Raw genomic sequence first — 22941 nt, 5'->3', positions numbered from 1 at the left:
GGTGCGGCTGAGGAACAACCCTATAAGGGGGCACTCTGGGTGCATTAGTTTGCTCTCTCCTGACAGCTCTGCCGGACTAAGCTGCCCTCTCTGCTCCTCGGTTATTCCTCCTGGAAATGTCACAGCCTGCAGCCTGTCCATCCCGTCTGTACTGCTGCGTGCTCGGCCATCTTTACACCTAAGGCCACAGTCACATTCGGTCAGTTTTGTACCTCAGTATTTGTAAGCCAAAACCAGGAGAGGGTGATAAATGCAGAAGTGGTGCATATGTCTCGATTATACTTTTCCTCTGACTGTTCCGCTCCTGGTCTCTTCTATGCTGATACCTCCTTACATACAAGCTCCGGGAAACAATCAGTAAGGAGGGGAGCGGGCCGTCTCTGCTGGAACGTTCCCCCAGAGTTGGGGAGGATAAAACCCTGAAGCCCCATCTGCAGCATTAATCCTGACTGACCAGGAGTCACTGACAACAAGCAGAGATCCTGGAAATGGGGCGCAATGACCAAACAGGCAGGAAACCTGTCTGCGTCGCCCATAGCAACCAGATCCCCCTTCTGTCAGTGTAGGGTCAGACCTGCCGCCATTAGTGACACTGCTGGAGAGCGGTCCGCCGGCGGGAGTGCCCGGGTGCACCGTGTACTGTGGGTGCCGCCTCTGCCCGCCGTACAGCCGGGTGCCGTCTCCATGGTGACACACCTGTGTACAGGAAGTGCTCGGCGTTTCCAGCTGTGGGTGGTCACGTGAGGTCAGCTGACAAGGAGGAGGCGGCGGCCAGGAAGATGGCGGGCGCTGTGACAGCACGAGGGGCGTGGGGCGGCAGGAGGTGAGGAGCCGGGGCAGACGACCATGGAGCACATCTCCACCCCGAAGGTGAGGGCAGCTGTGGCGGCCTGCGCCCACTGATAAAGTTCCCTACCACTGTGTCCTCAGCAGGATGGCAGCAGTGATGCTGTGAGGTCTGTGCTCCTGCTGACAGTCCACGCTGAGGGTTCTCCTCCCTGCTGTGTGGCACGGGTGCTGATCTATATGAGGCCCCCAGGTGATGTGGCGGAGAGCGCACACGATGGAGGTCACTGGGGGCGTATAGACCTGTCCACTGTCAGGGGTCGTGTGTGACACGTGTGGGCGAGACCCCGGGATGTGACCTGTATCTACAGCCTCCATTCCTACAGCCTCCATTCCTACAGCCTCCATTCCTACAGCCTCCATTCCTACAGCCTCCATTCCTACAGCCTCCATTCCTACAGCCTCCATTTCTTGTCTTCCTCTTTCCCTAGGTGGAGAATGTGAAGTTATTGCACAGATACACCAGCAAGAGGCCGGCCTCCGGGACCCTCTACCTGACTGCCACCCACCTCATCTATGTGGACGCCGCTGCTGGTGGCCGCAGGGAGATCTGGGTGAGTAGCTCCGGGTCTGTTCACATGAGCAGTCGCGCAGAGTACTGGACCTACCCGTATTGTCATTACTGCTGTTGGATAGAAAGGCGATCTGATGCGCTAGTTACATAGGTTGAAGCAGGGGGACACATTCATGGCGTTACTCTGATTTGTTTGGTCTCTATATTTTTTTTTTTAAATGAAGTGTTCAGAATTGTTTCTTCTTCTGTTCTGTAAAACGCACACCAAACGGAACCAATGTGGACCCCATAATAATCGTTGGGCCCCTCTGCTTCCATTTATTACCAGTGCCTGGATTCTGTTTCTATTGCTGATCAGGAACAAACAGAATGTGTAACTGGAACTATCACCGTAACCGTCCATGGCCGCCTGCTCTCACACATGGTGTCTGAAAGTGTTCAGGCCCTAATCTGCCCGCACACATACTGTTTTTGTTGTGCTCGATATGACAGAGTGGAGAGATGCCCAAATATCATGGGGGCAATTCATGAAGACTGACGTTCCTCACACTACAGTCTTAATGAAGCGCTCGCTGGAGTCCTCCAAGTAATGAATCTAGCACCTCTGGTACCTAGTGTGCTCCGTCACCAGAAATATGCACTGTAGCGGCGTAACTTATGATGAATTGGGCGGCGGTTGTGGCCATACCCTCTCCCAGCCATGTGATTCCCATATTAGTATGACTGGCATAAAAACACCAAAAGTTGCAATATTTTTGTGCAGCTGCTGAGTTAACGTATTTATGCAAGATTTCTGGCGACAGCACCTTAATGAATCCTGCCCCATGTGCTTCACATGTACTTTCCTTGAGGCCAAAAACAGCATGTGACTTATGTCGTTTGTGAGCTATAGGTATTAATGTAAACCAAACCTCCAGGGCTGCTTGTTGTAATCAAAATAAAATCAATGTTTTATCATCAGGAGATTATCACTAGAGCACTAGTTGCCTCATGCCATGTATAACGCCTGCTCCGTGTAAACCCCCCACCACCACCATTGAGTGTCAGCTTTGTGCCTATGCACAGTGTTCACAGAAAGCTGCCAATCAGTGGTGTGGGCGGGGTTATACAGAGCTCAGCATTCACAGAACTGCTAGATCTGCAGCAGAGAAAACTGATTTTATCAAAACTACAGCTAGCAGCACAGTAAGTCACATATCACTGGAATTAGGGTCTTTGCACCTACATCATGCTGCTGTCATTACATAGCAGAAATCTGGTGGCATATTCCTTTTAATGTGTGTGTGTGTGTGTGTGTGTGGGCGACCTCAAGCCTCTTCCCTAAAGACAGCAGCTAATTTATTTTACTTGCTAATATAGCACCATCGTATTGCACATAGTTTTAAAGACATCATCACCACTGTCCCCATTGGGGCTCATAATCTTGGTTCTATATCAGTATGTCTTTGGAGTGTGGGAGACACAGGACTATCAAGAGGAAACCCATACAAACACGGGGAGAACATACTAACTCCTTGCAGAAGTTGTCCTTGGTGGGCTTTGAACCCAGGAACCCGGTACTAATCCCTGAGCCTCAGTGGTGGCCAGAATCTCTCCCTTTGTCATGTATGCTCAGCTGAGTGTTTTTGTGTATGGGTGGTTGGGAGAGATGGCAGTCATCTGAATGCCCAAATGCAGCTATCCAATGCATGGCCAGCCTAAGTAATTCCATTGTGTCTATAGAATATCAATAACTGTAAGAGGTGGTTTTCTGTACCCGAGGTATGTACCGGGAGCTGATGCACTGTAGAGTGCTATCCCATAATACATTGGCCTTATTAATGTCTGGGTGTCTCCTTTCCTGCACAGTTGTGCTGGCCGCACATGGCTACATGCTGTGGTTATCAGCCGCAGGCTAGGAGCACACATTATGCCATTGTTCCACACTGACAGGACCCGAGAGAGAAATAAAGGTGTGGACCCGTTTTTCAGTTTCCTTCTATTACAATGTTACCTGTAGCTTTTATGATTCTGCACTAAAGCTGACTATCTTTCTTGTCTCGCAGATTGCCCACCACCACATTGCCTCCGTGGAGAAGCAGGCTCTCAGCACCAGTGGATGTCCACTTACTATTCATTGCAAAAATTTCCGAGTGACTCATTTTATCATTCCAAGAGAAAGAGATTGTCATGAGGTGTATTCGTCACTGATCAGACTGTCACAGCGAGGTACTTAGATTTCACCTCTGTTTAATCATTACATGCAGTGAGCTGTAGTTTGGGGTGTAAATGTACCTGTCCAACAGCCTTCTCCAATTTCCAAACACTGCACATGGAGCGCTGTTTATCGGAGGCGGCTGATGGCCGATCGGGTCACATCCTCTTCTAACAGTAGTCGTGAGGAAGGAGAAGAATCTGTAATACTGGTATATTCGTAAAGGCCTTGAAGTCGTGTTAGAAAAGCGTACCTGTCATTTCTCCTAATACCAGATTAACCCCTTCATGACCCAGCCTAGTTTGGCCTTAATGACCTTGCCGTTTTTTGCAATTCTGACCAGTGTCCCTTTATGAGGTAATAACTCAGGAACGCTTCAACGGATCCTAGCGATTCTGAGACTGTTTTTTCGTGACATATTGGGCTTCATGTTAGTGGTAAATTTAGGTCGATAATTTCTGAGTTTATTTGTGAAAAAACGGAAATTTGGCAAAAATTTTGCAATTTTCACATTTTGAATTTTTATTCTGTTAAACCAGAGAGTTATGTGACACAAAATAGTTAATAAATAACATTTCCCACATGTCTACTTTACATCAGCTCAATTTTGGAAACAATTATTTTTTTTGCTAGGAAGTTATAAGGGTTAAAATTTGACCAGTGATTTCTCATTTTTACAACAAAATTTACAAAACCATTTTTTTTAGGGACCACCTCACATTTGAAGTCAGTTTGAGGGTTCTATATGGCTGAAAATACCCAAAAGTGACACCATTCTAAAAACTGCACCCCTCAAGGTGCTCAAAACCACATTCAAGAAGTTTATTAACCCTTCGGGTGTTTCACAGCAGCAGAAGCAACATGGAAGGAAAAAATGAACATTTAACTTTTTAGTCACAAAAATGATCTTTTAGCGAAATTTTTTTTATTTTCCCAAGGGTAAAAGGAGAAACTGGACCATGGACGTTGTTGTCCAATTTGTCCTGAGTACGCTGATACCTCATATGTGGGGGTAAACCACTGTTTGGGCGCACGGCAGGGCTCGGAAGGGAAGGAGCGCCATTTGACTTTTTCAATGAAAAATTGGCTCCAATCTTTAGCGGACACCATGTCGCGTTTGGAGAGCCCCCGTGTGCCTAAACATTGGAGCTCCCCCACAAGTGACCCCATTTTGGAAACTAGACCCCCCAAGGAACTTATCTAGAAGCATAGTGAGCACTTTAAACTCTCAGGTGCTTCACAAATTGATCCGTAAAAATGAAAAAGTACTTTTTTTTCACACAAAATTTCTTTTAGCCTTAATTTTTTCATTTTCACATGGGCAACAGGATAAAATGGATCCTAAAATTTGTTGGGCAATTTCTCCTGAGTATGTTGATACCTCATATGTGGGGGTAAACCACTGTTTGGGTGCACGGCAAGGCTCGGAAGGGGAGGCGTGCCATTTGACTTTTTGAATGGAAAATTAGCTCCAATCGTTAGCGGACACCATGTCGCGTTTGGAGAGCCCCTGTGTGCCTAAACATTGGAGCTCCCCTACAAGTTACCCCATTTTGGAAACTAGACCCCCAAAGGAACTTATCTAGATGCATAGTGAGCACTTATAACCCCCAGGTGCTTCACAGAAGTTTATAACGCAGAGCCGTGAAAATAATAAATGTTTCCTTTCCTCAAAAATGATTTTTAGCCCAGAATTTTTTATTTTCCCAAGGGTAATAGGAGAAATTGGACCCCAAATGTTGTTGTCCAGTTTGTCTTGAGTACGATGATACCCCATATGTGGGGGTAAACCACTGTTTGGGCGCACCGCAGGGCTCGGAAGGGAAGGCACGCCACTTGGCTATTTGAATGGAAAATTAGCTCCAATCATTAGCGGACACCATGTCGCGTTTGGAGAGCCCCTGTGTGCCTAAACATTGGAGCTCCCACACAAGTGACCCCATTTTGGAAACTAGACCTCCCAGGGAACTAATCTAGATGTGTGGTGAGCACTTTGAACCCCCAAGTGCTTCGCAGAAGTTTATAACGCAGAGCCGTGAAAATAATAAATGTGTTTCCTTTCCTCAAAAATATTTTTTTAGCCCAGAATTTTTTATTTTTGCAAGGGTAACAGGAGAAATTGGACCCCAAAAGTTGTTGTCCAGTTTCTCCTGAGTACGCTGATACCCCATATGTGGGGGTAAACCACTGTTTGGGCACATGCCGGGGCTCGGAAGGGAAGTAGTGACGTTTTGGAATGCAGACTTTGATGGAATGGTCTGCGGGCATCATGTTACGTTTGCAGAGCCCCTGATATGCCTAAACAGTAGAAACCCCCCACAAGTGACCCCATTTTGGAAACTAGACCCCCAAGGAACTTATCTAGATGTGTGGTGAGCACGTTCAACCCCCAAGTGCTTCACAGAAGTTTACAACGCAGAGCCGTGAAAATAAAAACATTTTTCTTTCCTCAAAAATTATGTCTTAGCAAGTAATTTTTTATTTTTGCAAGGGTAACAGGAGAAATTGGACCCCAACAGTTGTTGCCCAGTTTGTCCTGAGTACGCTGGTACCCCAAATGTGGGGGTAAACTACTGTTTGGGCGCATGTCGGGGCTTGGAAGGGAGGGAGCACCATTTGACTTTTTGAATGCAAGATTGGCTGGAATCAATGGTGGCGCCATGTTGCGTTTGCAGAGCCCCTGATGTGCCTAAACAGTGGATACCCCTCAATTCTAACTTCAACACTAACCCCAACACACCCCTAATCCTAATCCCAACTGTAGCCATAACCCTAATCCCAACCCTAACCCCAACACACCCGTAACCCTAATTCCAACCCTAATCCTAACCCTAATCCCAACCCTAACCCTAATCCCAACCCTAACCACAACTGTAACCCCAACACACCCCTAACCCTATCCGTAACCCTAACCACAAGCCTATTCTTAACCCTATTTCCAACCCTAGCCCTAATTCCAACCCTAACCCTAAGGGTATGTGCCCACGTTGCGGATTCGTGTAAGATTTTTCCGCACGATTTTTGAAAAATCTGCAGGTAAAAGGCACTGCGTTTTACCTGCGGATTTACAGCAGATTTCCAGTGTTTTTTTGTGCGGATTTCACCTGCGGATTCCTATTGAGGAACAGGTGTAAAACGCTGCGGAATCCGCACAAAGAATTGACATGCTGCGGAAAATACAACGCAGCGTTTCTGCACGGAATTTTCCGCACCATGGGCACAGCGGATTTGGTTTTCCATAGGTGTACATGGTACTGTAAACCTGATGGAAAACTGCTACGAATTCACAGCGGCCAATCCGCTGCGGATCCGCGGCCAATCCGCTGCGGATCCACGGCCAATCCGCTGCGGATCCGCGGCCAATCCGCTGCGGATCCGCGGCCAATCCGCTGCAGATCCGCGGCCAATCCGCTGCGGATCCGCGGCCAATCCGCTGCGGATCCGCAGCCAAATCCGCACATGCCATAACCCTAACCCTACCCCTAACCCTACCCCTAACCCTACCTGTAACCCTACCCCTAACCCTACCTGTAACCCTACCCCTAACCCTACCTGTAACCCTACCCCTAACCCTACCTGTAACCCTACCCCTAACCCTACCTGTAACCCTACCCCTAACCCTACCTGTAACCCTACCCCTAACCCTACCTGTAACCCTACCCCTAACCCTACCTGTAACCCTACCCCTAACCCTACCTGTAACCCTACCCCTAACCCTACCTGTAACCCTACCCCTAACCCTACCTGTAACCCTACCCCTAACCCTACCTGTAACCCTACCCCTAACCCTACCCGTAACCCTAACCCTAGTTCTAACCCTAACCCTAGTGGAAAAAGAAAAAAAAAAAAAAAAAAAATATTTTCTTTATTTTATTATTGTCCCTACCTATGGGGGTGATAAAGGGGGGGGGGTTTATTTATTATTTTTTTTTATTTTGATCGCTGTGATAGAACTTATCACAGCGATCAAAATGTACTTTTAACGAATCTGCCGACTGGCAGATTCGGCGGGCGCACTGAGCATGCGCCCGCCATTTTGGAAGATGGCGGCGCCCAGCGAGGAGGCAGACGGACACCGGGGGCCTCGGTGAGTATAAGGGGGGGGGCGTCGGAGCACAGGGGGGTGGCATAGCAGCACGGGGGGAGCGGGCAGGAGCACGGGGCAGCGGAGCACTGGATCGAGGAGACCGGACCCCATAACGGAGCACTGGGGGGGCGATCGGTGGGGTGGGGGGGGGTCACATTAGTGTTTCCAGCCATGGCCGATGATATTGCAGCATCGGCCATGGCTGGATTGTAATATTTCACCAGTTTTTCAGGTGAAATATTACAAATCGCTCTGATTGGCAGTTTCACTTTCAACAGCCAATCAGAGCGATCGTAGCCACGGGGGGGTGAAGCCACCCCCCCTGGGCTGAAGCACCACTCCCCCTGTCTCTGCAGATCGGGTGAAATCGGAGTTAACCCCTTCACCTGATCTGCAGGGACGCGATCATTCCATGACGCCACATAGGCGTCATGGGTCGGATTGGCACGGGTTTTCATGACGCCTACGTGGCGTCATGGGTCGGGAAGGGGTTAAAGATGGTCTTGCTGTCCTCATCCATCACAAGTTAAAATTACTTTTATGGCACAAACCAGATTGAAATGTCAAGTTTTTCTTGCACCGTACCTTTGCAGCTACTCTTGGGCTGTTTTTACTTTATCTGCTTTCTGCCAGCACCATAGGTACTGGGACTAATTTTCCCTCACTTCCCAGCATGCAGTCCACTTGCTATTGTCATAGGGTTTGAGCCTTCTAGGTTATACCTGCCAGTTTGACAGACAGGCGTACAGAAGCAGAGAGACAGTGCCTCTCACTTCCTCTAATTCATCTTGATGTGTGATTACACTTGACAGTAGCAGTGGATGGTAAGGTACTCCAAAGTGATACATTTTGGTGTGCTTTTTCAAGCTGAAAACTACATTTTTGGTAATGAAATACTTTGTAATTTTGCCATTGATCATCACATGAGCCTCAGTGTATTGAAATGACTCTGACCGTTTATTGCATGGTCTATTTGTAACATACAGCAGATAAATATTATTGATCTCTTCTTACCAGTGGCTTTATGCCTGTAGTGTTTGCTCTGTTTTGGTCCTTTTCTTCATGTGACTGGACTTGCTGGACCATACAGCTGCTTATTCAAGGATTACAAGTCATTCCCTACATGCGTTCCTGCAAATCTCTAATAAAGATAATCAAGGCATAAAGTGACATCCAGTCCACATAAAGTATATGATTCTTGTAGTCAACTTGTGGGTCATGGGGTACAGCAGAAGAGCCAAAACAGAGTCTTAAAGACTTAACATATGGACCCTACAATACCTTATTCCTGTAGGACCACCTATGTACTGTTTGATTAGCGCGAGTCTGGCCTCTCGTCTGCTTTGTTTCACAATACCACAGTGAAAACTGTAATAAACTACCATTTCCTTATGCAAAGTAAAATAGAAATGATACAAGCATAAAACTAGTGTAAATCCCAATGTGATAAAGCTGGCTGCACCAGACCTGTATGATATTAGATCTGCTGCCTGGCCGGGATTGGGAAATGTGATACAGACCCTTACATTACATTTTACTGATCTGAAGGAATAGTATGTCATTGTTTTTAAAATGCATGATTTTTGTATGTTTTATCAGTAAAATATGAAGACTTGTACGCCTTCTCCTACAATCCCAAGCCTGACCAGGACGAACGCCTTATGGAGTGGAAGTTAATTGACCTGAAAACAGAATATATGCGAATGGGAATTCCCAATAACTACTGGGTGCTGAGTGACATCAACAAGGATTATAAGGTCTGTACCCTACATAAAGCCATTACTCTTCAGTGTAAAATATTACAGCACAAGTCGGACCGCAGGGAGCAATGATTGAAAAAGAGCCGAAAAGTGTGGATCAGGTTATATTTTCCATATTGCTGTGTGAAGCGCTGCATTATCTGCCCGTATTAAGCTGGACATGTATACAAAATACTGGACAGGGCCTCCTATTGGCTAACAAATAAGGACACTGCGCCTCGTAGGATGTGCAAAGCAATGTGACAGGTAAGGGTCACATTAAACGCTCCTCATTTGGTTAGAACTTCAAAAGGTGCTTGAAAATTTGCTCTTTAATAAGTGTCGCATGTATATTATCACATCCGTGTTGTTAGTACACACTTTTAACCAACTAAGGCTAGGTTCACACTGTCTGTAAACTTTTAGCCTGCAGTATGCGTCAGGAGATTTTCGTCATGTTTAATGTAATGTCCCCAGAACCATGAAAAATCCCAAATGGTAAATATAAAAGCATCACTTTGCCGTGCAAAAAATAAGCCCCAATATCCTTGACCTAAAACAGAAAATGGTGATACAATCAACTTTTTTTTTTTTTTTTTCTTTTCACCACTGAAATAATAAAAATTTGAATGAGTTTGGTATCTCAGCAATTGTACTGACCTGTTCAGTCATGATGCCAGGTAAGGTTTACTACACAATGTACGCCATAAAAACAATCCAGCCCCCCAGTCAGAATTTTTTTTTAGCAATTTCACCACACTTGCATTTTTTTCATAATTTTTCCAATACACTATGTAGTGAAATGAATGATGTCATTCAAAACTACAACTTTTACTGCAAAATAACAAGCCCTCGTATGTCTGAGGACAGAAAAGTAAAGTTTCTCCTTAGAAGAAGAGGAGGAAAAACGGGAAATTCGCAATGTCGGGAAGGGGATAAAGGATTGCACATATAAGAAGGGTGTAATTTATAAGGCTGACAAGATTCTCCCATTAGGTGATTAAGTAAACTGGACATAAAATAAAGGTTGGGTGGAGAGTTGATTTAGAGGAGGTGGATGATTGGCATTTGATGATTATATTAAAAGAAATCTTGCTAAATTTCGATAAACCCTGCTCACTGATTTGTTCAGTTAACTAGTTCTGGCCCTCCCAGACTCTATAAATGTCGGGGCTGTCTGCATTATATTCTGCAGTGATGTTCTCAACAGCTGCACAACATAGTTGAACCTCCTAGAGAAGGCAGAGATGGTTTATTACTTTTTCTGCCTTCCTGATCGCTGTACACACAGCGCTGAGCGAGAGATGTGTATACAGTATTAAAAATCACTGACAGTGCTTCCTCCTCTGGACCCAGCAGTCATGTGATCGCAGGGTGTAAGGAGGGAGTAAGGATTTGCTGGGGTCTAGAAGAACCAGCAGTCACCCCCTGCTATGCAAACAGGAGTCTGAATTTTACCTTTAATTGGGGCTAATATACCAGCCTCTTACAGGGGAAATCAAATTTAAAGAAAGACAACAGTATTTAAATGTTGAAATGTCACACCACAAAGAGCTCAACTCTAAGCTAAGATTTCTTAAAGGGAATCGGTCACCAGAAATAACACTGTTAACCTGCAGATATGGGGTTAATCTACAGGTTAACTGTGTTATGATGCTGTTTGGCGCCTGCACGTAGCTGAATACAGTGGGGAAAAAACGATCTTAAGGCTATGTGCACACGTAAGAAAAGAGGTGCAAAATTTTCTGCACAAAATCTGCATCTCCTGGCAGAATCCGCAGCTGCGTTTTTTATGCGTTTTTTTGTGCAGATTTTATTTCTATAATGGAGGGGTGCAGAAACGCTGCAGAACTGCACAAAAGTGACATGCACTTCTTTGAAATCTGCAGCGTTTCTGCGCAGATTTTTCTGCACCATGTGCACAGCTTTTTTTTTTTCACATTGATTTACATTGTACTGTAAATCACAGTGCGTTTCTGCTGCAGAAAAATCTGCTGCAGATCTGCACCAATTCTGCACTAGATCTGCATCGTGTGCACATACCCTAATTCTCCCTGCCAGCATTCAGTCATAGGGGCGGCGCCTGTCAGTCACTGCTCTGTGTATGCAGAGTGCCTGCTGTACCCGCGTCCTGACCCTGACTGACAGCTGGCTTCAATGTAGAGCCCGTGTCAGTCAGGGCCGGGGGCGCGGTTACAGCGGGCGACAGGCGCCGCCTCTATGACTGAATACTGAATGCTGGCGGGGGGTAGAGAGAGTTTTATCCCCTCTGCTGCGTGCAGGCGCTGGACAACATCATATAATAACGCTGTTAACCTGTAGATTAACCGCATATCTGCAGATTAACAGCGTTATTCCTAGTGACGGGCTCCCTTTAACCCCTTCCCGACATGCGCCGTACTAGTACTGCGCTGCCGGCACTGCATTACTGACAGCCGCAGTACTAGTACGGCGCCCCGATCACCGCGGTCTCGCGCTGAGCGCCGCGGTGATCGGGTGCGGGTGTCAGCTGCATATGACAGCTGACACCCCGCAGCAATGCCCACGATCAGCGCTATCGCCGATCGCGGGCATTTAACCCCTCTGATGCCGCTGTCAACAGTGACAGCGGCATAGAGGGGGATCGCGCAGGGACGGGGGCTCCCTGCGCTCTCCCACCGGAGCAACGCGATGAGATCGCGCTGCTCCGGTGACCTGGAAGGAGTCCCCGGATCCAAGATGGCCGCGGGACTCCTTCCGGGTCATGAGATGACCCTGCTTGCCGGCGTCTGCTGAGAATCCTCATAGCAGGCGCCGGCAAGCCTGTGGAACGTGCCTGTCACATCAGTGATCAGACAGAGTGCTGTGCACACTGTCTGATCACCGATCTGTGATGTCCCCTCCTGGGACAAAGTAAAAAAGTAAAAAAAAAAATTTTCCACATGTGTAAAAAAAAAATTCCTAAATAAAGAAAAAAAAAAAAAAAATTCCCATAAATACATTTCTTTATCTAAATTAAAAAAAAATCACACAATAAAAGTACACACATTTGGTATCGCCGCGTCCGTAACGACCCCACCTATAAAAATATATCACTAGTTAACCCCTTCAGTGAACACCGTAAAAAAAAAAAAAAAGAGGCAAAAAACAACGCTTTATTCTCATACCGCCAAACAAAAAGTGGAATAACACGCGATCAAAAAGACGGATATAAATAAGCATGGTACCGCTGAAAACGTCATCTTGTCCCGCAAAAAAAAAGCCGCCATACAGCATCATCAGCAGAAAAATAAAAAAGTTATAGCTCTCAGAATAAAGCGATGCAAAAACAATTATTTTTTTATATAAAATAGTTTTTATTGTGTAAAAGCGCCAAAACATAAAAAAATTACATAAATGAGGTATCGCTGTAATCGTACTGACCCGAAGAATAAAACTGCTTTATCCTTTTTACCAAACGCGGAACGGTATAAACGCCCCCCCCTAAAAGAATTTCAGGAATTGCTGATTTTTGTTCATTCCGCCTTCCAAAAATCGGAATAAAAAGCGATCAAAAAATGTCATGTACCCGAAAATGGTACCAATAAAAACGTCAACTCGTCCCGCAAAAAACAAGATCTCACATGACTCTGTGGACCAAAATCTGGAAAAATTATAGCTCTCAAAATGTGGTGATGCAAAAACTATTTTTTGCAATAAAAAGCGTCTTTTAGTGTGTGACGGCTGCCAATCATAAAAATCCGCTAATAAACCCGCTATAAAAGTAAATCAAATCCCCCTTCATCACCCCCTTAGTTAGGGAAAAATAATACAATTTAAAAAAATATATTTATTTCCATTTTCCCGTTAGGCTACTTTCACACTAGCGTCAGTACGGGGCCGTCGCGCTGCGTCGGCCCGACATACCGACGCATACTGTGCAAGCGCCGCACAACGGGCGCAGCGGATGCTGTTTTTCCACGCATCCGCTGCCCCATTGTGAGGTGCGGGGAGGTGGGGGCGGAGTTCCAGCCGCGCATGCGCGGTCGGAAATGGTGGACCGTCGGCACAAAAAAAGTTACATGTAACGTTTGTTGCTGCCGGCGGTCCGCCACAACACGACGCAACCGTCGCACGACGCTTGCGACGTGTGTCAATGTCGCTAATGTTAGTCTATGGGGAAAAAACGCATCCTGCAGATGACTTTGCAGGATGCGTTTTTTCGCCAAAACGACGCATTGCGACGTATGCAAAAAAACGCTAGTGTGAAAGTAGCGCTAGGGTTAGGGCTAGGGTTAGGGTTAGGGTTGGGGTTAGGGCTAGGGTTAGGGCTGGGGTTAGGGTTGGGGTTTCAGTTAGAATTGGGGAGTTTTCACTGTTTAGGCACATCAGGGGCTCTCCAAACGCGACATGGCGTCCGATCTCAACGCGTTTGTTTGCGTTAAAAACGCAAGCGTTTTTATAGAAAAAAAACAGAACACACACTGAAAAGTCACCCACCACCATCAAGGTGACAAAGGGATCCAAACCCTAACCCTACCCCTAAACTCACCCCTAACCGTTTAATGAACATTTTCTGACAGTCATAGTGCCACGATATTTCAGTGCCACGATATTTCAGTGCCACGATATTTCAGTGCCTATTTCAATGCATTTTTTCACACATGCGTTTTTTAAAAAAACGCATTTAGATAAAAACGCAAGTGTGAAACCAGCCTTACCCCTGGGAAAATAAAAACGTGGGGGCTAAAATATAATTTTCGTGGAAAAAAATATATTTTTTATTTTCGCGGCTTTGCGTTATAAACTGTAGTGAAACACTTGGGGGTTCAAAGTTCTCACAACACATCTAGATAAGTTCCGTGGGGGGTCTAGTTTCCAATATGGGGTCACTTGTGGGGGGTTTCTACTGCTTAGGTACATCAGGGGCTCTGCAAATGCAACATGACACCTGCAGACCAATCCATCTAAGTCTGCATTTCAAACGGCGCTCCTTCCCTTCTGATCTCTGCCGTGCGCCCAAACAGTGGTTCCCCCCAATGTATGGGGTATCAGCGTACTCAGGACAAATTGGACAATAACTTTTGTGGTCCAATTTCTCCTGTTACCCCTGGGGAAAAAAAATTGCGGGCTAAAACATCATTTAGTGGAAAGAAAAAATTATTTTTTAATTTTCATAGCGCTACATTCTAAACTTTAGTGAAACAATTGGGGGTTAAAAGTGCTCACCACACATCTAGATAAGTTCCTTAGGGGGTCTTCTTTCCAAAATGGTGTCACTTGTGGGGGTTTCCACTGTTTAGGCACATCAGGGGCTCTCCAAACACGACATGGGTTCCGATCTCAATTCCAGCCAATTTTGCATTGAAAAGTCAAATGGCGCTCCTTCCCTTCCGAGCTCTGCCATGCGCCCAAACAGTGGTTTATCCCCATATATGAAGTATCAGCGTACTCAGGACAAATTGCACAACAACTTTTGGCGTCCAATTTATCCTGCTACCCTTGGAAAAATAAAAAATTTGGGGCAAAAATCATTTTTTGTGAAAATTAATATTAAATTTTTTTTACGGCTCTACATTATAAACTTCTGTGAAGCACTTGGAGGTTCAAAGTGCTCACCACACATCTAGATTAGTTCCTTAGAGGCTCTACTTTCCAAAATGGTGTCACTTGTGGGGGTTTCCACTGTTTAGGCACGTCAGGGGCTCTCCAATCGCGACATGGGCTCCGATCTCAATTCCAGCAAATCTTGCATTGAAAAGTCAAATGGCGCTCCTTCCCTTCCGAGCTCTGCCATGTGCCCAATCAATGGTTTACCCCAACATGTGGGGTATCGGCGTACTCAGGACAAATTGTACAACGACTTTTTTGGTCCAATTTCTCCTGTTACCCCTTGGTAAAATAAAACAAATTGGATCTGAAGTAAAAATTTTGTGGAAAAAAAGTTAAATGTTCAATTTTTTTTAAACATTCCAAAAATTCCTGTGAAGCACCTGAAGGGTTAATAAACTTTTTTAATGTGGTTTTGAGTACTTTGAGGGGTGCAGTTTTTAGAATGGTGTCACTTTTGGGCATTTTCTGTCATATAGACCCCTCAAAGTCACTTCAAGTGTGAGGTGGTCCGTAAAAAAAATGGTTTTGCAAATTTTGTTGCAAAAATGAGAAATCGCTTTTCAACTTTTAACCCTTATAACTCCCTAACAAAAAAAAATTATGTTTCCAAAATTGTGCTGATGTAAAGCAAACATGTGGGAAATGTTGTTTATTAACTATATTATGTGATATAACTCTCTAATTTAAGGGCATAAAAACGAAAAATTTGAAAATTGCGAAATTTTCATAATTTTCGACAAATTTCTGTTTTTTTTCACAAATAAATGCAAGTCATATCGAAGAAGTTTTACCACTATCATAAAGTACAATATGTCACGAGAAAACAATCTCAGAATCACCAAGATCCGTTGAAGCGTTTCAGAGTTATGACCTCATAAAGTGACAGTGGTCAGAATTGTAAAAATTGGCCGTGTCAGTTAAGGTACCTTCACACGAAGCGACGCTGCAGCGATAGCGACAACGATGTCGATCGCTGCAGCGTCGCTGTTTGGTCGCTGGAGAGCTGTCACACAGACAGCTCTCCAGCGATCAACTATGCCGAGGTCCCCTGGTAACCAGGGTAAACATCGGGTAACTAAGCGCAGGGCCGCGCTTAGTAACCCGATGTTTACCCTGGTTACCAGTGTAAAATATCGCTGGTATCGTTGCTTTTGCTGTCAAACACAACGATACACAGCGATCGGACGACCAAATAAAGTTCTGGACTTTATTCAGCGACCAGCGACATCACAGCAGGATCCTGATCGCTGCTGCGTGTCAAACGAAACGATATCGCTAGCGAGGACGCTGCAACGTCACGGATTGCTAGCGATATCGTTATAATGTCGTTTCGTGTGAAGGTACCTTTAGGTGAAAACAGGCTTCGGGGTGAAGGGGTTAAGTGATTAAGACCTTTTGTGACAGACCTAACTCTACATGCTCAGCACCGCAGGAGGTAAGGATACTTGCATACTCGTGTAGGTCCCCACTATTTGCCAACTTAATCTTTGATTTTATCTATGGGTGACCACATAAGTCAGTACTATACTATTTGTGATTTTCTATGTATTTGATATTTTGGATTTATGGATGTATAGTAGTTTCCCTTTGTATTGTACCCTATATTGATTCTGACAGCTCTGTCTATGTATTGTTTCACCCATTAGTCATTATAGTGGTATTTACCAATATAACTTGTATAGACATTTATTGTTACATTGGCTTCATTGCTTTTTGTGGTGTCACTTTTTTTAAGTTAACTAATTATTTTAATATTTTGACTCTTTGGGTGCACATTTTTTCTATAGGCCATAGAATCTCATCGGTAGTAACGGTCATCTCCTACCTCTGTAATTGTACAGTCTGTCTTCAATGAATACAGATTTTACCTGTGAAATGAGAATTTTTGGAATTATGGAGATTTCTTTGAGATATAATAAAGTTTCTTACTTTCACATGCACTATTGATTTATAAAATTAAAATTGAAATGACTGTTATTTTTTAAGCTTGACATTCATTTTAGATAGCTGTTGACCTTCCTACCTCTTCATTCACATACCACATATAACCCATTCTATTGGTCAAATCATAGAAAACAAGGTCCGAGAGTATAAATATCTTATAAAGTTTATTAATCAAAAATTTAAAATTGAATTGGATCAGAGTAACACAAAAGTAGAAATATTGGGGGATAATAAATATAATGATTAAAGATGCAGCAAGATTGCTCAAAAAATTGCTGCATTTTTAATCATTGATGGGACTATGATACATAGATATAGCTAGGATATTGACTTATTTTTTTATAGTGTGTACTATATATTCTCTATACTAGCAATGCATATGTTACTCCACTTCTGGATTAAACCTAGCTATATTTTTCAAAATATCCCCTAATATTCCTGCTTTTTGTGTTACTCTGATCTGATTCAATTTAAAATTTTTGATTAATAAACTTTACAAGATTTTTATACTCTCGGACCTTGTTTTCTATGATTTGACCAATAGAATGGGTTATATGTGGTATTTCAATAATTGAGTTATTTGTATTCAATAGATGATACCGCTTTTTGGGTAAACCTTATCTCTTCATTCACATGTACAGGAACTCAGGGCAGTAATGTATGTTCTCTGCATGGGAAGAGCAATTATTTGCTGGCAGACAGCATAGTGGTGGCCTGATCTCCCTTGGCATGATAGGCATGTTGAAATTGCACAGCCCTGATATTTTTTTATCCCTACATATCCTTTAGGTGTAAGGCAGCTCGGTGTCTGTGGTTAGCATTCTATCCTTGCCGCGCTGGGGTCCCAGATTTCCACTAAGGACAGTATGTGCAAGGAGTTTGTTCTCCTTGTGTTTGTGTGGTTTTACTCCGGTTTCCTCCCACACTCCGAAAATATACGGATAGTGAATTTAGATTGAGCTCCAGTGGGGACAGCAATGGAAATTTCTGTTAAGCGCTACGGAATGTGATGGCGCTATGTAAGAAAAATGAGTTACAACCTGCCTATACGCCTAGAGGCACTCCTCCCCCTCCCATCAAAATGTGCATCCTCTTGATATATTGCAGTCATCATATTATACCGCACTGTGTACTTACAATTGCTCATCTTGTCTTTCTATTTTATTATTATTATTATTGTTATTTTTATAGCGCCATTTATTCCATGGCGCTTTACATGTGAAAAGGGGCAAATATAGACAAATACGATAAACATGAGCAAAAAACAAGGCACTAACAGGTACAGAAGGAGTGAGGACCCTGCCTGCGAGTGCTCACAGTCTGCAGGGGATGGGTGAGGATATCCAGTTAATTCTTCTCTTTTCTATTAGGTCTATGACATCACGTGATTAAAAATTGATGAGCTGAATCCTAAGCTCAGTGGAAATGTGAGGTCAATTTTCCCTGTATGAGTCATAAGTCACTGCAAAAGTCCCTGGCAGGAGGAGGAGGGAGCAGCTGGGTCAGGAGGTGAAGAGGGGAATGATAAATGCAGGGACAAGAGACTTCCTGTTTCTGCGTAGAGCAGAGAAAAGAACAATTATCTGGGTAGAAAGGCAAAATGAGCAATTGTAAGTACATAGTGCTATATAATATGATGACTGAAATATAATAAGATGATAACTTATGGGATGAGGAGGGCTTCTTTATCCTTTTTTAATTTGGCTGTTAGCGATTGACAGAAGTGATCAGCAACACACATTCAGGGGGCTTTTATCTTGATGCCCAAAACTTGCACTATTTACTGCAGTATCTTGAACATGTGATCAGAGGATCACAGCTTCAAGTCTTGTGGGGGAATAGTCCATCTTTTCCAGTTTGAAAATAAATAAAGCCATCAAATAATAGATTTGGTATGACCACATCCATAAAAGTTAAGTTGTGGCTGTTTGACACAGATGTCAGCTATATTATATCGCCAGCTTCAGCCGTGTGTGGAGGAAGCACTGCTCCCGAGCCCTCCCCATACATGCTCACCCCAGTTTAGGATAGACAGTTACATCCATTTGCAAGGAGGGGTTTAAAGTAAAATTAAAACGAAAAGAACCCATTAAGTTCATGTGATAAGTGTGTAGTGGAGATAACTGTGGACTTACAATATGTTCCCTTTTTACAGGTGTGCAGTACCTACCCAACTTGTCTGGTTGTACCTAAAGAAGCCTCTGAATCCACAATTATTGGAAGCTCAAAGTTCAGGAGCAGGGAGCGGTTCCCCGTGCTATCGTACTATTACAGAGAGAACAATGTGAGTCACATGCCGTACTAACACTCTCCCTTATTATGTGCGCTGTCTTAGAAATGTGAGCATAGATGTCCTAATCACAAAAAAATGGGAAGCTGATATCATCTGATATTCTCTGCCAGCTAGCAACATGTTCCAATATACAGTAGACCCTTCATTTCAGGAATATTACCATGCATGTGTTTTCCTTAAAAATAAGTAACCCCTCGCAGGTCAGATAATCAGCAGAGTGGACTGCCAGGAGTAGCAATTGTGCTTATGAAGAAACTCCCAGTTATTGAATAGTATAAGGGCGAGTATACAAGTGCCTATTGACTTTCTGTATCATTGATCGACCAACAATAAGGTCAAATAATTTTCCCTGTGTATAAAAGGAACGTTACAGTACTACGTCTGCTCTTTATATTGCACCTGTGCTAACCAAAATATAGTATTTACATAGCAAAAATATGCAGTGTGTAATATATGGTAAATAGTGATGAGCGAGTGTACTCGTTGCTCGGGTTTTCCTGAGCACGCTCGGGTGACCTCCGAGTATTTCTTATTGCTCGGAGATATAGTTTTCATCGCCTCAGCTGCATGATTTATGGCTTCCAGATAAGCTGAATACATGTGGGAATTCCCTAACAAACAGGCAACCCCCACATGTATTCAGCGTATCTGGAAGCCGTAAATCATGCCACTGAGGTGGTGATAAACTATATCTCCGAGCAATAACAAATACTCGGAGGTCACCTGAGCGTGCTCAGGAAAACCCGAGCAACGAGTACACTCGCTCATCACGAATGGTAAAATATAAACTGAACTTTTTATGCAAAAATGAGTGCAGAGCCCCAAGGTCCTCACCAAAACGTCTTTTATATAGATTAATCAGCCCATTTGACAATGTTTGTATATCTGTTTCCTCACCATTTGATTTTGGAGTGCTGGCAATCTTTGTGGAACATACATATATAATTTTAAAACAAAATCATGCAGCAAAAAAAAAAAACCTTCTGGAAATTGACTCGCCTTTTTAAAGGGGCTATCTGGGAATTTATTTTTTTATTTTCTCTTTTGGACTAAGCAGTTATTGGCAACTGATTTTTAACAACCTGTCTGTTCAGCTTGGCCATGATGTTTTCTGGGGTGGTGCAGTCAGAACTCCTGCTTCCTGTGTAGTCGACAGAGCAGCTCCTTCTCTCCCTCTCTGCTCTGTCGACAGGTCGTCACTGCTGGCATCATGTTGATTGACAGGTCAGCTTAACATAGCTGAGATCCGTCTGTAAACCAGCGCGTCAACGGAGAGGGAGAAGTACTCTATCGACCTGACATCACAGCATGTGGGAGAATGTCCGTCAGTAGTGGTCTGTGACTGCTCTGAGCCAGGAGAGCTCATCACAGGGCAGCACAGGTAGGTAGTCAGCAATTAACTGCTAGGAAGTGCTTAGTCCATATGAAACTCTCCCAGATAATCCCTTTAAATATGTCCAATTAATGAAGATCTTATCTATAGAACCCTTAGGGTACCGTCTCACTATACGATTTACCAACGATCACGACCTGCGATACGACCTGGCCGTGATCGTTGGTAAGTCGTTGTGTGGTCGCTGGGGAGCTGTCACACAGACCGCTCTCCAGCGACCAACGATGCCGAGGTTCGCTGGTAACCAGGGTAAACATCGGGTTACTAAGCGCAGGGCCGCGCTTAGTAACCCGATGTTTACCGTGGTTACCAGCGTAAAAGTAAAAAAAAAACAAACCGTACATACTCACCATCTGATGTCCGTCAGGTCCCTTGCCTTCTGCTTCCTGCTCTGACTGAGCGCCGCCGTACAGTGAGAGCACAGCGCAGCAGTGACGTCACCGCTGTGATCTGCTCTCACTTTCCGGCCGGCAGACAGACAGAGCGGGAAGCAGACGGCAAGGGACCTGACGGACATCAGATGGTGAGTATGTACGGTTTGTTTTTTTTTACTTTTACGCTGGTAACCACGGTAAACATCGGGTTACTAAGCGCGGCCCTGCGCTTAGTAACCCGATGTTTACCCTGGTTACCAGCGAACGCATCGCTGGATCGCTGTCACACACAACGATCCAGCGATGACAGCGGGAGATCCAGCGACGAAAGAAAGTTTCAAACGATGTGCTACGACGTACGATTCTCAGCAGGGTGTCTGATCGCAGTAGCGTGTCAGACACTGCGAGATCGTAACGATATCGCTAGAATGTCACGAATTGTGCCGTCGTAGCGATAAAAATGCCACTGTGTGACGGTACCCTTAGAGGCCAATCTGCACACTGGGCAGGAAAGCTGCTGGAACAAGCGTTTAATGCCTGGCAGGTATACACATGTGGTGGGCTGATTTTTAGGACATGTGCATGGTTCCTGCTGGGTCTCAGTTTCCTCAGCAGCTTCCTCAGTGTGCAGCATCGCCTCAATACCCAGCATTGAAATGTTAGACCCTGCACAAACCCCTGTATATCTGCAGAAGTGACTGCTGAAAGCCTGTGGTCTACCACAACATGTAGTCTGCTGTGTGCCTCCTGTGTATGATCACGAGGAGGTTTGTATGAATTGTAGCTCCAGCATCCGCAGGGCCACCTTACTACATTCTCACAAATCACCGGACCATAACTAGTGAGGCCATTACTGTCTGCTCAAAGATCATTACTGAACTCGCTGCATCCACAGAGTTTAACTGTTCATTACCACGGAATAAGTAAGCAAAGAGAATCCGGTCCATTACATTTGTCCCATAGATGGAGCCGGGGTCATTTCAAGTCAGAATTGAGAAAGAACAGTGATGTCTACAGTGATGGAAGGACTGCAGAGAATGGAAACCATAGCAGCATTTCTGAGCTTGGCCTTAATGTATCTACACCATTATTGTGTTAGAAACATATATTCATGTTGTGTTTTGTCCCCAGGCTGTGATTTGCAGATGTAGTCAGCCGCTGTCAGGCTTTAATACTCGCTGTGTGGAAGATGAGAAGATGCTCGAGATAATCAGCAAAGCCAACCCAGCCAGTACCTTCATGTATGTGGTAGACACAAGGCCCAAGGTATAAAATTTCAGAGACCGGATCATGTTTGGGGGTGCACTCTGTTATCCTGTTTGATATTTTCAGGAAACCTTTTCGATAAGATTAAATTCCAATCTGTAGGCCCTGTTCACACTGTGACACTTCTGCTCCAGGCAAGTGTCTGGGGTCTATTCTCCCAGCATAGGCATGAAGAGTGCTCTTTAGACCTCTGCCAGGCTTGTATACATCGGTGTAGTCGACAAGACTTTTTTTATGCAGATATCCTGCAATGGAAAAGTGTGTGTGTGTTTTTTATTGTGCGTTTGAGTGAATTATATGCTTATGTCTATACCTGCCACCAGCTTCTGATCTGTAGTAAGATGGTAGACGAGGCCTGATGAGTCAAAGTGATCGGTTAAAGTGATCACTGACGAAATCTAGATACTAAAACGTCTTTCTGGACTTTATTAGAGTTTAGCAGTTGGATGGGATGCCCTCCCTCTCCTTCCCCCCCCCCCCCCCCCCAAAACCGCCCTTCGCTCCAGTGCTGCCACTCTGACGTCTCTGCCACCACTCGTCTGACCCTGCAGTCAATCCGTGGCCTCAGTAATCACAGGATTCATGGCCCTCACATCAGTTCTTCTGGGTTGGTGGAGACAGAGGACAGATTCCGCGGGTGAATATAACTTTTTGGTTTCTCTTAAAAGCATCCTCTTCCACTGCTAAATTTTAGAAATGACAATAAAAAAAGACCCTTGA

The 22941-nt window shown here is 44.6% G+C and overlaps 1 protein-coding gene across 2 annotated transcripts in view; it reads left to right on the top strand.

Annotated features, from left to right (window-relative positions):
* The first annotated feature begins 678 nt into the window (after nucleotides 1-678).
* The window catches only part of MTMR8 (myotubularin related protein 8), a 44857-nt gene continuing 22594 nt past the window's right edge, over nucleotides 679-22941 (top strand). The window contains exons 1-6 of one of the 2 annotated variants that reach the window (XM_077285070.1): nucleotides 679-870; nucleotides 1278-1400; nucleotides 3406-3568; nucleotides 9241-9398; nucleotides 19051-19179; nucleotides 22087-22221. In XM_077285070.1, the coding sequence (XP_077141185.1) occupies nucleotides 847-870; nucleotides 1278-1400; nucleotides 3406-3568; nucleotides 9241-9398; nucleotides 19051-19179; nucleotides 22087-22221 (732 nt within the window). In that variant the 5' untranslated portion in view covers nucleotides 679-846. The remainder of the gene's footprint in view (nucleotides 871-1277; nucleotides 1401-3405; nucleotides 3569-9240; nucleotides 9399-19050; nucleotides 19180-22086; nucleotides 22222-22941) is intronic. The other variant, XM_077285071.1, reaches the window with a different exon arrangement.

This window comes from Ranitomeya variabilis, chromosome 2 (genome assembly GCF_051348905.1).
Source record: "Ranitomeya variabilis isolate aRanVar5 chromosome 2, aRanVar5.hap1, whole genome shotgun sequence".
In the NCBI taxonomy this organism is placed as follows: domain Eukaryota; kingdom Metazoa; phylum Chordata; class Amphibia; order Anura; family Dendrobatidae; genus Ranitomeya; species Ranitomeya variabilis.
The sequence above is the reverse complement of the archived record's forward strand: the minus strand, read 5'-3'. Positions and strand labels throughout refer to the sequence as shown.